This window comes from Capra hircus, chromosome 1 (genome assembly GCF_001704415.2).
Source record: "Capra hircus breed San Clemente chromosome 1, ASM170441v1, whole genome shotgun sequence".
Classification (NCBI taxonomy): domain Eukaryota; kingdom Metazoa; phylum Chordata; class Mammalia; order Artiodactyla; family Bovidae; genus Capra; species Capra hircus.
In genome coordinates this window covers 117,091,052-117,103,709 of record NC_030808.1, presented here as the reverse complement: position 1 = coordinate 117,103,709, position 12,658 = coordinate 117,091,052, and the positions used below count along the sequence as shown (strand labels likewise).

Here is a 12,658-nt window from a genome sequence, read left to right as displayed (position 1 = left end):
TTGTGGTTTTGATTTGCATTTCCCTGTTGATTAATGATGTTGAGCATTTTTTCAAGTGTTGTGGGCCATATTTATGTCTTTTTTGGAAAAATGTCTTTTCAGGTTCCTTTCCCATGTTTTCTTTTCTTTTTGGCCACACTGCAGCTTGCAGGATCTTAGTTCCTGGAACAGGGCTTGAACCCAGTCTCCCACAGTGAAATTACTGAGTTCTAACCACTGGACCACTAGAGAATTCCCCTGTTGCCCGTTTTTGAAGTAGAGTTTTGATTTTTTTGGCTATTGAATTACGTGAATTTCTTATATATTTTGGATATTAACCCCTTATTGGAAGTTATATATGCAAGTATTTTGTCCCATTCTATAGATTGCCCTTTCATTTTGTTTGTTGATGGTTTTCTTTGCTGTGCAGAAGCTTTTAAAAAATTCATTGTGAGGATCAATGTCAAGGAGCTTAGCCCTGTGTTTTCTTCTAGGAGTTTAATGGTTTCAGATCTTCTGTTCAACTTCCATTTTGAGTTGATTTTTGTGTATGATGTAAGACCATCATTCTTTACATGTCCACTTTTCCCAACACCATTTATTAAAGAGACTGTCCTTTTCCCATTGTATATTCTTGGCTCCTGTATTATAAATTACTTGAGCATATATGTGTGGGTTTATTTCTGGATTCTTTCTCATTGAGCTATGTGCCTTTATATACCTGCCATACATACTGTAGCTTTGTAACATAGTTTGAAGTAAGGAAGCATGTTGCCTCCAGCTTTATTCTTCTTTCTAAAGATTTCTTCGGCTACTTGGGGGCTTTTCTGGTTTTATACAAATGCTAGAATTGTTTGTTCTATTTCTGTGAAAAATGTCATTGCAGTTTTGTTAGGCATTGCATAAAATCTATAAATTGCTTTGGAAAATGTGGACATTTTAACAATATAAATTTTTCTGATCCATAGACACAAAATGTTTTCATTTATTTGTGTCTTCAGTTTCTTTAATCAGTGTCTTACTAGTAAGTTTTCAATGTACTTTTTTCCTCTGTATATGCATTCTGGTGGCATATCTTCCTTTTCCTCCTAGAGCAACATATAGATCCACAGTTTAGTTATTCAGAGATTTTAATGGAGATGATTGGATGCTGTTGACTTAATTTCTGGAGTAATGACATGGATTACTGTCATTGCTGAAAAGTATCTTCTCAGTGTTTTTATTTGTTAAGTAGAGAGTCAGAAAGGATCTAAGAAATTGTAGTTTCTTTTATTGTGATTGAGCAGGCAGTTAAGGGTAGAGTTGGAATAAGAAACAATGTGTTGTGTCTAACGCCTTAGCATTTTTTTAAGATTCCTGTGCCCAGACTTTTTTTAAAATTATATTTATTTATTATTGGCTTCACTGGGTCTTCATTTCTGTGCACATGCGTTCTCTAGTTATGGCAGGGGAGGACTACTTTTCATTGCTGTTCATGGGGCTCTCGTGGTAGCTTCTCTTATTGCAGGGGATAGGCTTAGAGCGGGGGCTCCATAGTTGCGGTGCATGGACTTACTTGCTCTGGGGTGCGTGGAATCTTCCTGGACTAAGGATCAGACCCATGTCCCCTGTATTGGCAGGTGGATTCTTAACGACTGGACCACCAGGAAAGTCCGCTATGTCCAGATTTTGAATGTCTCTAATTCAGATATAAATGAGTTGTTTTCATTTCATTGTTTACACAGTTGTTGATTTAAAAAAAAAACAAACAAACAGAAAAACGGTATTTGGAAGTTGAGAATATGGTGACTTCTGTAAATAGGCATTTGCTTCTATAACCCACATCTATAAAGTTTAATGTTCTAATAGAAGAATTTACTTGAAGGTAAGATAACTCATCTGTGAGAAAAGTCCACTTATACACCATCAATCATTACTAATATATAACTGTTTTGAGAAAGATTTTTAATCTTGCTAATTATTTTTAGGTTTTGTATAACTACAAAATGTTGTTTAACTACAAAATGTTGTTGTTTAGTCAGTAAGTCATATCTGACTCTTGCGATCCCATGGACTGTAGCCTGCCAGGCTCCTCTGTCCATGGGATTTTCTAGGCAAGAATACTGGAGTGGATTGCGTTTCCTTCTCCAGGGGATCTATCTGACCCAGGGATCGAATCTGTGTCTCCTGCATTGGCAGGCAGATTTTTTTTTTTTTACCACTAAGTCATCAAGGAAGTCCCATAACTACAAAATAAATCTAGTCACATTCTAAACCACTTAATGAAAACACTTCTGTTTTTCTGCAGTGTTTCCTGAGGTTACAGGCGGGTGTTTGAGGAGTACATGCGGGTTATTAGCCAGCGGTACCCTGACATCCGCATAGAAGGAGAGAATTACCTCCCTCAACCAATATATAGGTAAGTAAATGTTGGCTTATTAAGGAGTTTTTAAATGAATTTTTTTCTCATTTGTCAATAAACTTTTATGAATTGGTTGAATTAACTGTCCTTGGTTATTATAATTTCTTAGTTGGTTATACTTTACAGAGAACAGTTTTGTAAATACCAAAGAATTTTTCTGTAAGAAGGGAAACAGGAAGACATTTCAGAGATGGCAACCCTTCTAAAGATGTGTTTTCTTAATTTTTATTGTGGCAATAAATCAAGTCAATGGTACAAAGTTGTGTACTGTTAAAATAATAGTATCTTTAGAGATCAGTGCTATATATAATTTTATAAATTAGTTTTTGGTTGATTCCAAGATCTTAAACATTTTTGTTTTATGCTGCACAATAAAATTTAGTTACGGGAGTTTGGGATGGACAGGTACACACTACTATATTTAAAATGGATAAACAACAAGGACTTACTGAAGAGAAAAAAATTAATTACTAGCTTTTTCCTGGTATATTTAGCAATTTTTAGATTTAGTGTTTAAAAAATGTCTATACACATAGATTTGAGTTATGAAATTTTGAAATAGAAATTGCAGCTTCTGATTAATTTATTTCTTTTCTTTTGATAGACACATAGCATCTTTCCTGTCAGTCTTCAAGCTAGTATTAATAGGCTTAATAATTGTTGGCAAGGATCCTTTTGCTTTCTTTGGCATGCAAGCTCCTAGCATCTGGCAGTGGGGCCAAGAAAATAAGGTATGTAATATAATAGGTTTGATACCTACAGGTTTTTAGGTTGTCAATGAAAGAGTCTAGTGGGTTTTTCTTTTTTTAAGTACTTTTTGCCATTTACATGTGCTATATCAACTTAAATCAGTTTTTTTTTTTCCTCTTGGCAAAGCACTTAACTTCCTTTGGCCATAGTCTCCATATTTGTATATTAAGAATGATTAGGTCTTATGTTTTATTGTTTGAAAGCTAAAGAAGTGTTACTTTAGTAGAACCTGGGCACAAAATAATTTCATACCTGATTTTGATTGTATAACTTGGGCCAAGTCATACAGCAAAACAATGCATACACAATGTAGACCTTTTATACAAACTAATGAGTATTAATAGGTTTATTCACATTAAAAATGAGATTTCCACCAATTTACTCTTATCCAACTCTCTGTTTTTATTCTTTGTTCTTTGACATTTCTGTCCATGAGGAATCTAAAGCAAATTAACTGGAAAAAGTCAGTATAAATAGACGTAAGGGTCTTGTGCCATTTTCTTCTTTGTTGCAGCGGACTGTTTTCTAGAGCTCTCATCTGTTTTACTTAAAATCATTTTTTCTGCAGGGTCTACCTTTCTTCTCTGAGAAATAGGACTAATTTTTGTTTCTCTCTTGAATGATATTGCTTAGATTTCCTTCTAAGAATTACTGTCTTTTGGAGTTCTCTGTCTTATCCATTAGTTCTGTGCTGAGACAACCTTTAGCCAGCTCATAACAAAGCTGTTCTTTTTCTTACAGAATCATTTAATTTCCAGTAGCAGGCAAGACTTCTTAAAATAAACATCCTCAGGTGCTACTTCTAATTGAGATATGTATCTACTCTTATTAACAAAATGTTGATTTACATAGGATTAAGAGTACTTACGACAATGTTTTGTGCCATATTTGTTAATTCTGTTGATTCCACATTATCTTTAGTGCAGTTTACTTGTATAGACTTAAAACATTGTTGATCTACTGTGGAAGAGGATACCTGAAAGCTATAGCTTTCATGACACTTCCTTGTGTATTGTTCTCAAGAAAGCAAACTTTGTCCCTAGATACCGGGATAACTTCTGTGAAATCAGAGCCCACCTAGCTCAAGTGGGACTAGGGGAAAGCTCCTTCTCATCTGCTGTAGGCATTTTAATTTGTTTTTCTGAAGCAGCTTGCTGTGAATTGATATCCTCACTACATCCTACTTTTGATTGGGTGATTTTGTTAAATTAAAACCTTTCTGTCTAGCAGGAGCTTTTAATTTCTTGGGAGAGTATGGATTTGCCTTCAGGAAGTGAATGAATATAACTTAATATGCTAGTGCTTTCTAACCTACTTTTTCCAGTTTGACTTCACATGAGTTGTTTGGAACATGGACAGGTTGTATTGAATACATGGAATTGCTGATGATTGCATCACTAGTCTCCTGGGAATTCATACATTAGATCATAAAAATGCGAAAATGAATCCATCTTAAGCTGGTATTCTTTTGTTTAACTTAATAAGGCTATTATGAGATTTTAAATTTTTTTATCTTTTTTTTTTTTTTTTTTTCAATTTTTTGGCAACGTGTGGAATCTTAGTTCCCCAACTAGGGATCAAACCCATGCCCCCTGAAGTGGGAGTGTGGAGTCTTAACCACTGGACCACCAGGGAAGTCCCCAGAAATTTTATCTGTACATTAGGAATAACATGTATAAATTCTTCAGAGTATATGGAGCTGCGAATTAGTGTTGCAGTTTTCTGTGTACATTATCTGAATATATGGAAATGGAATAATTGTATATAATCTTCAGGTAGATATGAAAAGAACAGTTACCAAATAAAAATGAGACTGTATTTGCTTGTCATGTTGTTTTGATTTGAGACTGACTTAACCTGTTGTGTTTGATTATATTTTCTCTTAGGTCTATGCATGTATGATGGTATTCTTCTTGAGCAACATGATTGAAAACCAGTGTATGTCAACAGGTGCATTTGAGATAACTTTGAATGGTAGGTTCTGAGTAGTTTGCATTTTGTAATAAATTTTAAATGATTTATATTAAGCATCAAGCTTTTCTATTTTTCATAATATGCCAAATTATATCCTTGTATGGTCCTCAGCTACTCCATGGCTTTAGAGTAACATCTGTGTGATGACCCTTGAATGTATAGTCTGGAGAGTTCTAGACCTCTCTTCTATGTTCTGTATGTAGCCAGGAATCCTAAGCATTGCCTACTCCCAAACGGTTGATCACCTCAGCTTCCTGCAGTTCTTTTATGTTCCATTTGCTCCTTTCCTGGCATCTTTCACTTAGTTAATGGCATCGTTATCATTCTACCCAGTTGCTCATGTCAGAAGCCTAGGATAACATCACTTGCTCTCCATATCTAATGGATTACCAATTTTTCTCAATTCTACGTTTTACAATTTTCAAAGGTCAGCTTCTGTTTATCTTCATTGCTAACCACCCTAATCCAAGCCACGATTATCTTGTTACCCTTTAACATATTGTGGCATGTATAGTATGGCCTATGGCAAGTAGGGTGGCAAGTATAGTATGGCCTATGAGCTAACAATGGCTTTTACAGTTTTAAAATTTACTTATGTATTTTTATTAAAAGTTTTTTTTTAATTGAAGTATAGTTGATTTACAATGGCTTGTAGTTTTCAAATATACAGCACAGTGATTCCTATATATATATATATTCTTTTTTTGGATTCTTTTCCCTTCTGGGTTATTAATGTTGAGTACATTTTCCTGTGTTATACAGTAGGTCCTTATTTATTTATTTTATGGGAAGCAACATGTATATATGTTAATCCCAGCCTCTTAAGTTATCCTTCTCCCTAATCCTTTTCCTCTTTGGTAGTCATAAGTTTGTTTTCTGGGTCTGTGAGTCTTTCTGTTTTGTGAATAAGCTCATTTGTGTCTTTTTTTTTTAAGATTCCACATATAAGTGATATCATAGATATTTGGCTTGCTTCACTTAGTTTGATAATCTCTAGGTCTATCCATTGTTGCTAGGTGGTGCTTAACGTTTTGTTGGGTTTTTTTGGCTGCGCTATGTGGTTTGCAGGGTCTTAGTTCCCCGACCCCCAGGGATTGAATCCAGGCCCTTGCAGTGAAAATGCTAAGTCCTAACCACTGTACCACTAGAGAATTCCTTTTTACATTTTTTAATGGATAAACAATCAAACGAATATTTTGTGACATAGAAATTATATGAAATTCAAATTTCAGTACTCATACCTAGAGTCTTGTATTTCATCAATGAAAAATTAATATAAGTACCTATATAATATCCTTGATTTTGCCTCTTGGTTTGTAAAGTCTAAAATATTTACTGTCTGGCTTTATATAGAAAAATTTGCTGATACCTGCTCCAAACAGTTGAGTTATTTAAAAGAAGATTTTTTTAAATGCACCTTTTATCTTGTTGCTTCACTGCCTCAAATTTATTAAATGGCTTTATTTTGTTCTCAAGATAAAGACCAGAACATTTAACATGGACAAAAGGCCATGCATGACATAGCGTAGGCACGGACAAACCATGGCCCTGTGTAACATATCTTCTGCTTCCTGCTTTGTAAATAAAGTTTTATTGGAACACAGCCATGCCCATTCATTTATCTGTTGCCTGTTACTGCTTTTGGGCTATAATGGATATTAAGTAGCTGGGACAGACTATATACCTTCTTGAACTAAACATGCTTACTCTCTGACCCTTTATAGTTTTTTGATCCCTGATCTAATCCCTGTTTACCTCTCCTGCCTTGTTTGTACCATTCTTCTATATTTTAGCTTTTATGTTTCATAATAATATCTCTCAATTTTAATAGTATCTCTGTTTTAATAATATTAAGTACAAAGGCTCCTTCCCAGCCTCATATATCCCTCTTGTAGCATCTTCTCGTTTTAATTTTTAGTGTACAAGGGTAATTTTGTAGCTATTGGTATAGTTCTTTTTATATTTCCTCTACTAGAATGTAAACCTCATAAAAGCAAAAAGCTTAATTCTGTCTCCAGCTGTGTGCATAGAGTACAGTACATATTTGTAGAATGAATGTCTATTATAGAATCATCTTTAATTTGGAGAGGGCGGTACCATTTATTTTTGTAGATGTACCTGTGTGGTCTAAGTTGGAATCTGGTCACCTTCCATCCATGCAACAGCTTGTTCAAATTCTTGACAATGAAATGAAGCTCAACGTGCATATGGATTCAATCCCACACCATCGATCATAGCCCCAACTATCAGCACTGAAAACTCTTTTGTAAGTAGTTTAAAAATGCAGTAACTATAGGTATCAGTTAATTCTCATGAATCAGTAAGATATTACATATATGTTATATTAGTATACTAGATATACATATATAATAATAGATAATACATTTATTGTCAATTGAGTTTCCAACTTAAGATTTAACAAATGAATGTCTTTTTTATTAAAATTCATAAGTGTCCAAGAGCGTTTGGACCATAAAGTAAGGTTGTGCTATTAGTTTTATGTTTAAGGCTTAATAATTGGGCCTGTAATAGCATTTTTTTGACTATGAACTCCTAATGACTAGAATTCATGTACTGTATCTGTATTTTACATATAAACCCTCCCTTTACCTTCAAATAACTAGTTCTTAGGACTATGCAATTTCTTTTCACATGCTCACAATAGAAAATTTATAAGCAAATGTGCATGAACATGGAGGGGTGAAAGTTAATTTTGTTTAGCAGAGATGTTCTCGGTTCTTTTCTGATCAGCAAGTTAATTTTATGAGTGAATTTTTAAAATAAAATGCTCTTTTTTTTTTCTTTGTATCTTTCAGACATTAAGGGATTTTTGCAAGAGCAGCGTGACTGACATTATGAAGGCCTGTACTGAAGACAGCAAGCTGTTAGTACAGACCAGATGCTTTCTTGGCAGGCTCGTTGTACCTCTTGGAAAACCTCAATGCAAGGCAGTTTTTCAGTGCTGGCACATTTTGGAATTCTGCACATTCGTGGAGTGCAATAATACTGTATAGCTTTTTTTCTTCCCCAGATCCACTCAGTTAATAGTTTTAAAAAATGCAGACATACTCCTTGTACTTTTTTTTTCTTGGTCAAAAGTAGAAAATTGCGTTACAATTTTTTTTTTTTTCAAAGATTTCTGTTAAATCTGTTGTGATTTTATATGAATTTTCCTTTTTTATAGTTTAAAATTGATCTTTTGGGGACTAGAGCTGAAGTTCCCAAATACTTTATAAGAGTTTATCAGACATCTCTAATTTGGTCATGTCCAATTTATATAGTTTTCAAAATACTGCAGATTGTGAACAGCATATTATATAAGATTATGGGGGGGAAATCCTATATCCAGAGTACTCTACCAGTTGTGTCTGTGTGTGTGTGCGCGTGTGTGATTACCAGAGAACTACTAAAAGACCAACCGCTTTTTAAATCCTGTTATGTAGTTCAAGTGTTCTGCCTTGACCAATTTAATGAGTTGATTAACTGGGCCTTTATACTTAACTCAATAAAAAACTAAACAGACATAAGTTAAATAAAAAGTTCAAGTTTATTGCCCAGCGTACCTATTAACATTATATTTAACAGTTGTCTACCTAAATTTTTGTTCTTTGACTCACTAATAATTTCCTAGGCGACACACTTTAGATTCACACATAAGTAATAGGTCAATCACCATTTTTAGGATAATTGAAACTTGCTTCACTAAAGAAAGTTTAGTTAAGTTTAGTTAAACCTCTTTACAACATTAATGTTAGGTACATGGAGATCACTTGTCTAATAATTTAACTTGACATCATATATCAGAATTTTACTATATCTGAGGAACAAAATTGAAGTTTTTTATTTGGTGAATTTAATGTCTTTCCAGAGTTCTAAAAAGGTAGGTTTTGTTTTTTTAAATTTAAATTGATAAAGACTATAATTTAGCCGAAATAGGGCCATAAAGTAGAAAAATAGTCATATAGCAACAGTCATAACATACTTCAGCTTCCATGTAGGAACAGAAGTGGTAGGTCCAGTTTTGTTAGTGGAAGAAAAGGGATTATGGAAAAGTTATGAGATGTTTCAATATTGAGTCCACCAAACACTTTGCAGAATGTTATACTTCATTTGTCAGTGAATATTTGTTAAAATGCATGTCTGGTTATTATCATGATCGTGACAGCCTCAAGGTAGAACACACTGTAGTCCCTAGCTGAACAGAAGTTAGCCTAATAATTCATGACAGAAAATTGATTAAATGCCTTATCCTTTTAATTAAGGCTGCAGAACTGTTAACCTAAGATCACACTGTGGCAAGAGTCATTATAATTTAAGCTAGAGGTTACTAGGAGGTTATTACTCAGGTGTAATAACATTTCGCTGTCTTTGACTAGGGTTTAAAGCCCTGTTAACTTGATTTGTACCAGCCCAGACTTTTTCCCTCTTACAAGTTGAAAACACTGTTGAGTTTGTTTAGGAACTTTCTTCAGCATCAGACATTCCACTAGTGATGGTTAGTCTTTTGACATTTAGAACTTCCAAACTTGAATCTTAGATAGTCCCATGTGTCTGACAGGCCAGCGATGAAGAATTTAAGATTTAATTCTAACTTTTTCCATGTTTGCCTTGGGTGAATGACTCGTCCTTTGAAGAGTAGCTTTAAGTGACGTGGTCACTGATAAAACTCAACTATTTTGTTGACACCCTTCAATATTATTTTATGTTCGGTCATATTTAAATTTAAGATTTAATAGAGTCTAGTGAAGAAATTAGTGGAATGTGTGAATATAAAAAAATACAAAAAAGAGCTATTTAAAATGTGGCTTTATTATATTCCTAACATTTCAAAATTTATTACATAGTTGCTTATAAATTGCTGTGGCTGTATAGTTTATAAATGTTTATGTACTGTGTTAATTAGAAGACCATAGAACATGACACCAGTTTGGTTAATGTTATTGGGGTGTTTACGTAGTTGCTGTTGTGGAAGAGGTTATATATTAGACTAATAAAAAAAACGTTGGTAAAACCTGGCTTTATACCTCAGCAACAAAATGTACAAAAAACATAGGCTTTCAGAATATATGTGCATTATTAACTCATGGCACTGAGATTAATGATAGCAGTTTGGCACTGAGATTAATGATAGCAGTTGATCAAACATGACTATCAAAATTTAACAGGATACTAATGATGATTCTTATTTTGAATTTTATTAGTTTGAGACTTTGATTGGTTGGCATTTTATCATTGTCACAATTTTAATTAATTTTGATTTTTAAAAATAGCCTACAGAACCTTAAAGCATGATTTGATATTTAATACTAAGACTTAAAATCTTTTTTGAGAGACACATGAGGAATTGTAAAGTTCAGGGGCTTACCTCTACAGCATTGTGAAAATAAACTTATTAAGCTGATGTGAAAGGAATCCCTCCTTTCTGAAGCTGAATCTGTGCTAGAACACTTGATAACTGTATTTAGGAAATTTTACATTGTATAAGTTGTTACCAAGTAGTGTTTTCTAATGGCTTCCTAACCCAACCAGTGCTAACACGCCCCCGTTCCCCACCCAACCCCCAGCCCCAGTTTGGCAGTCCAGTCTTAACTACTCTTGGACCTTAACCTGCTTCCTGAACCTTATGGTCCAGTTGTGTGTACTTCTGTGTTACTTTTCAACAGCTCTGTGGTATGTTCTGTGCTGAGGTTGAGCATAACAGGAGCAGTTTAGATTATTGTCCTTCACCCCTAACTTCCAGAATCCCTGTGAAAGTCATGCTAACATCCCCAAATCTGGAGAGAAATAAAATGAGGTTTCTGTCTTGACTGATACAGACCATTTAACAATCTCAGAAGAGAAAGCAAAGTTGTTTTTCCTTAAATCCAGCTGAGCCTTTTCCTTCAAAGTCCCTGGTTCCTTTCCTCTAGGCTTAAAAACAAATAGAAGCAGACACAGATCTGAACTGAAGAAAAATAGAAATTGGTCTCAGGAACAGTGAGAAGAGCATTAAATCACCCATTCTGTCGAGGCTTGTAGAATGTCTTTTGTTTCCTTTGTTAAGCATGAGCAAATAAAAGGAAACAACATGATATCTAGGCAAAGGAGTAATAGCAGTGGTTTTACAACTTGAGAGAATAATTAAGGCAAATTCCTGGATCCTGTCCCTAGAGATTCTTATTCATTTGGTCTGAGACGGGTTCCAGTAATTTGTACTTTAGCCCAGCTTCCAGATAATGCTGATGCTGTCAGTTTGAGGTCCACACCGCAGAGCACAGTACCAGAGGTACCAGAGGTCAGAGTGCAAAGAGCTCAGGACGAATGTAACTTGTGGAACAGAAGAAGATTTTGCACATTCACTTCACATTTGTAGAATGACTTACTAAGAACAAGACAGTCAGTAAAATGAGAACCTCAAAGAAGAAATGGAATGAGATGAGGTTGTTTTAAAGAAAATAAATTGAGGGTTTAATTGTCCCAGTTAATCTGTTTTATCAATACAGTGTATTTGTTATCCTTTGGGTTAATATATTAAGACTTTTGGGGATGGGTATTTTAAAAGGAAATGTTAAATCTTTGAGTATAAAATAATGCATTTGAATTGCCAGATTTTCTCAAGGCAGAGTATTTAAATTTTTACCATTCTGAGTAGGCAAAATGTATACTCTTGGTTTTATTGTAGTAACCACAGTAGAGTTCTTAAATCACTAGGGAAACCCACTCTAAACTTAAGCCCTGCAAAAGGAAAAGATTAACTTTCACGTAATAGAAAAATCCAAGGTGAAGTTGGTCTCATTTTCTATGAGCCTCCACCGTAATTGGGGAGATTTTGTGGGGGCCTGGGGAGAATGGGAAAGGAATACAAAATGTTGATAAAGTCTCAAATCACCTCGTTGAAACTTGAGTTACATTCTTTGGATTCTGTTTCTCAAATAATATCCACTCTAATAATTCTGACATATTAAGTCTGCTTTTTTCTAATTATTGACTTTATTCCCTGCACACAACCTCCTTCCTATTCAGGATCATAACTGTGTAAGACAGGTTTATGGCTTTGTGGTTGTAAGCTGTTGAGATCAAGTGCTTAGGACCTGGGAATTATCTGGAATGGATGGAGCCAGTGTTGGGTCACTCGGCTTGGCTAGTAAAGTGTTACAACCTGGCTGGCAGGTTGCTGCCAGTATTCCCTGGGGCCACTGGCTATTCTCATTTACTTTGTGTACTAGCAACTCTTACTAGAGAAAAAACAATTACCACTCTTGTTTATCGCTACTCTTGAGTTGCTAAGAACAGGTCTGTTTGCAGGGAAGTATGCTGATGACATTTCCCCCTAAATGCTTCTTAATGTATTAGAAAATGCTACTGCATTTCATCTCTTTAATGGTCCAGACGATCTAGAGATGAGACACTGTTTTTAAGGTATTAAAACATATAGTGTATTTAAATAATATGTGAACTGTGAACTTCCAGATGTTCAAGCTGGTTTTAGAAAAGGCAGAGGAACCAGATAAAATTGCCAACATTTGCTGGATCATTGAAAAAGCAAGATTTGAGTTCCAGAAAAACATCTATTTC

General features: G+C 34.6%; 1 protein-coding gene across 1 annotated transcript in view; it reads left to right on the top strand.

Moving 5' to 3' along the window:
* The window catches only part of LOC102169223 (selenoprotein T), a 29,562-nt gene extending 17,584 nt beyond the window's left edge, over positions 1-11,978 (top strand). Inside the window, exons 2-6 of the mRNA XM_005675448.3 lie at positions 2,267-2,377; positions 2,985-3,111; positions 5,017-5,104; positions 7,217-7,370; positions 7,921-11,978. Of these exons, the coding sequence (XP_005675505.3) occupies positions 2,267-2,377; positions 2,985-3,111; positions 5,017-5,104; positions 7,217-7,341 (451 nt within the window). The 3' untranslated portion in view covers positions 7,342-7,370; positions 7,921-11,978. The remainder of the gene's footprint in view (positions 1-2,266; positions 2,378-2,984; positions 3,112-5,016; positions 5,105-7,216; positions 7,371-7,920) is intronic.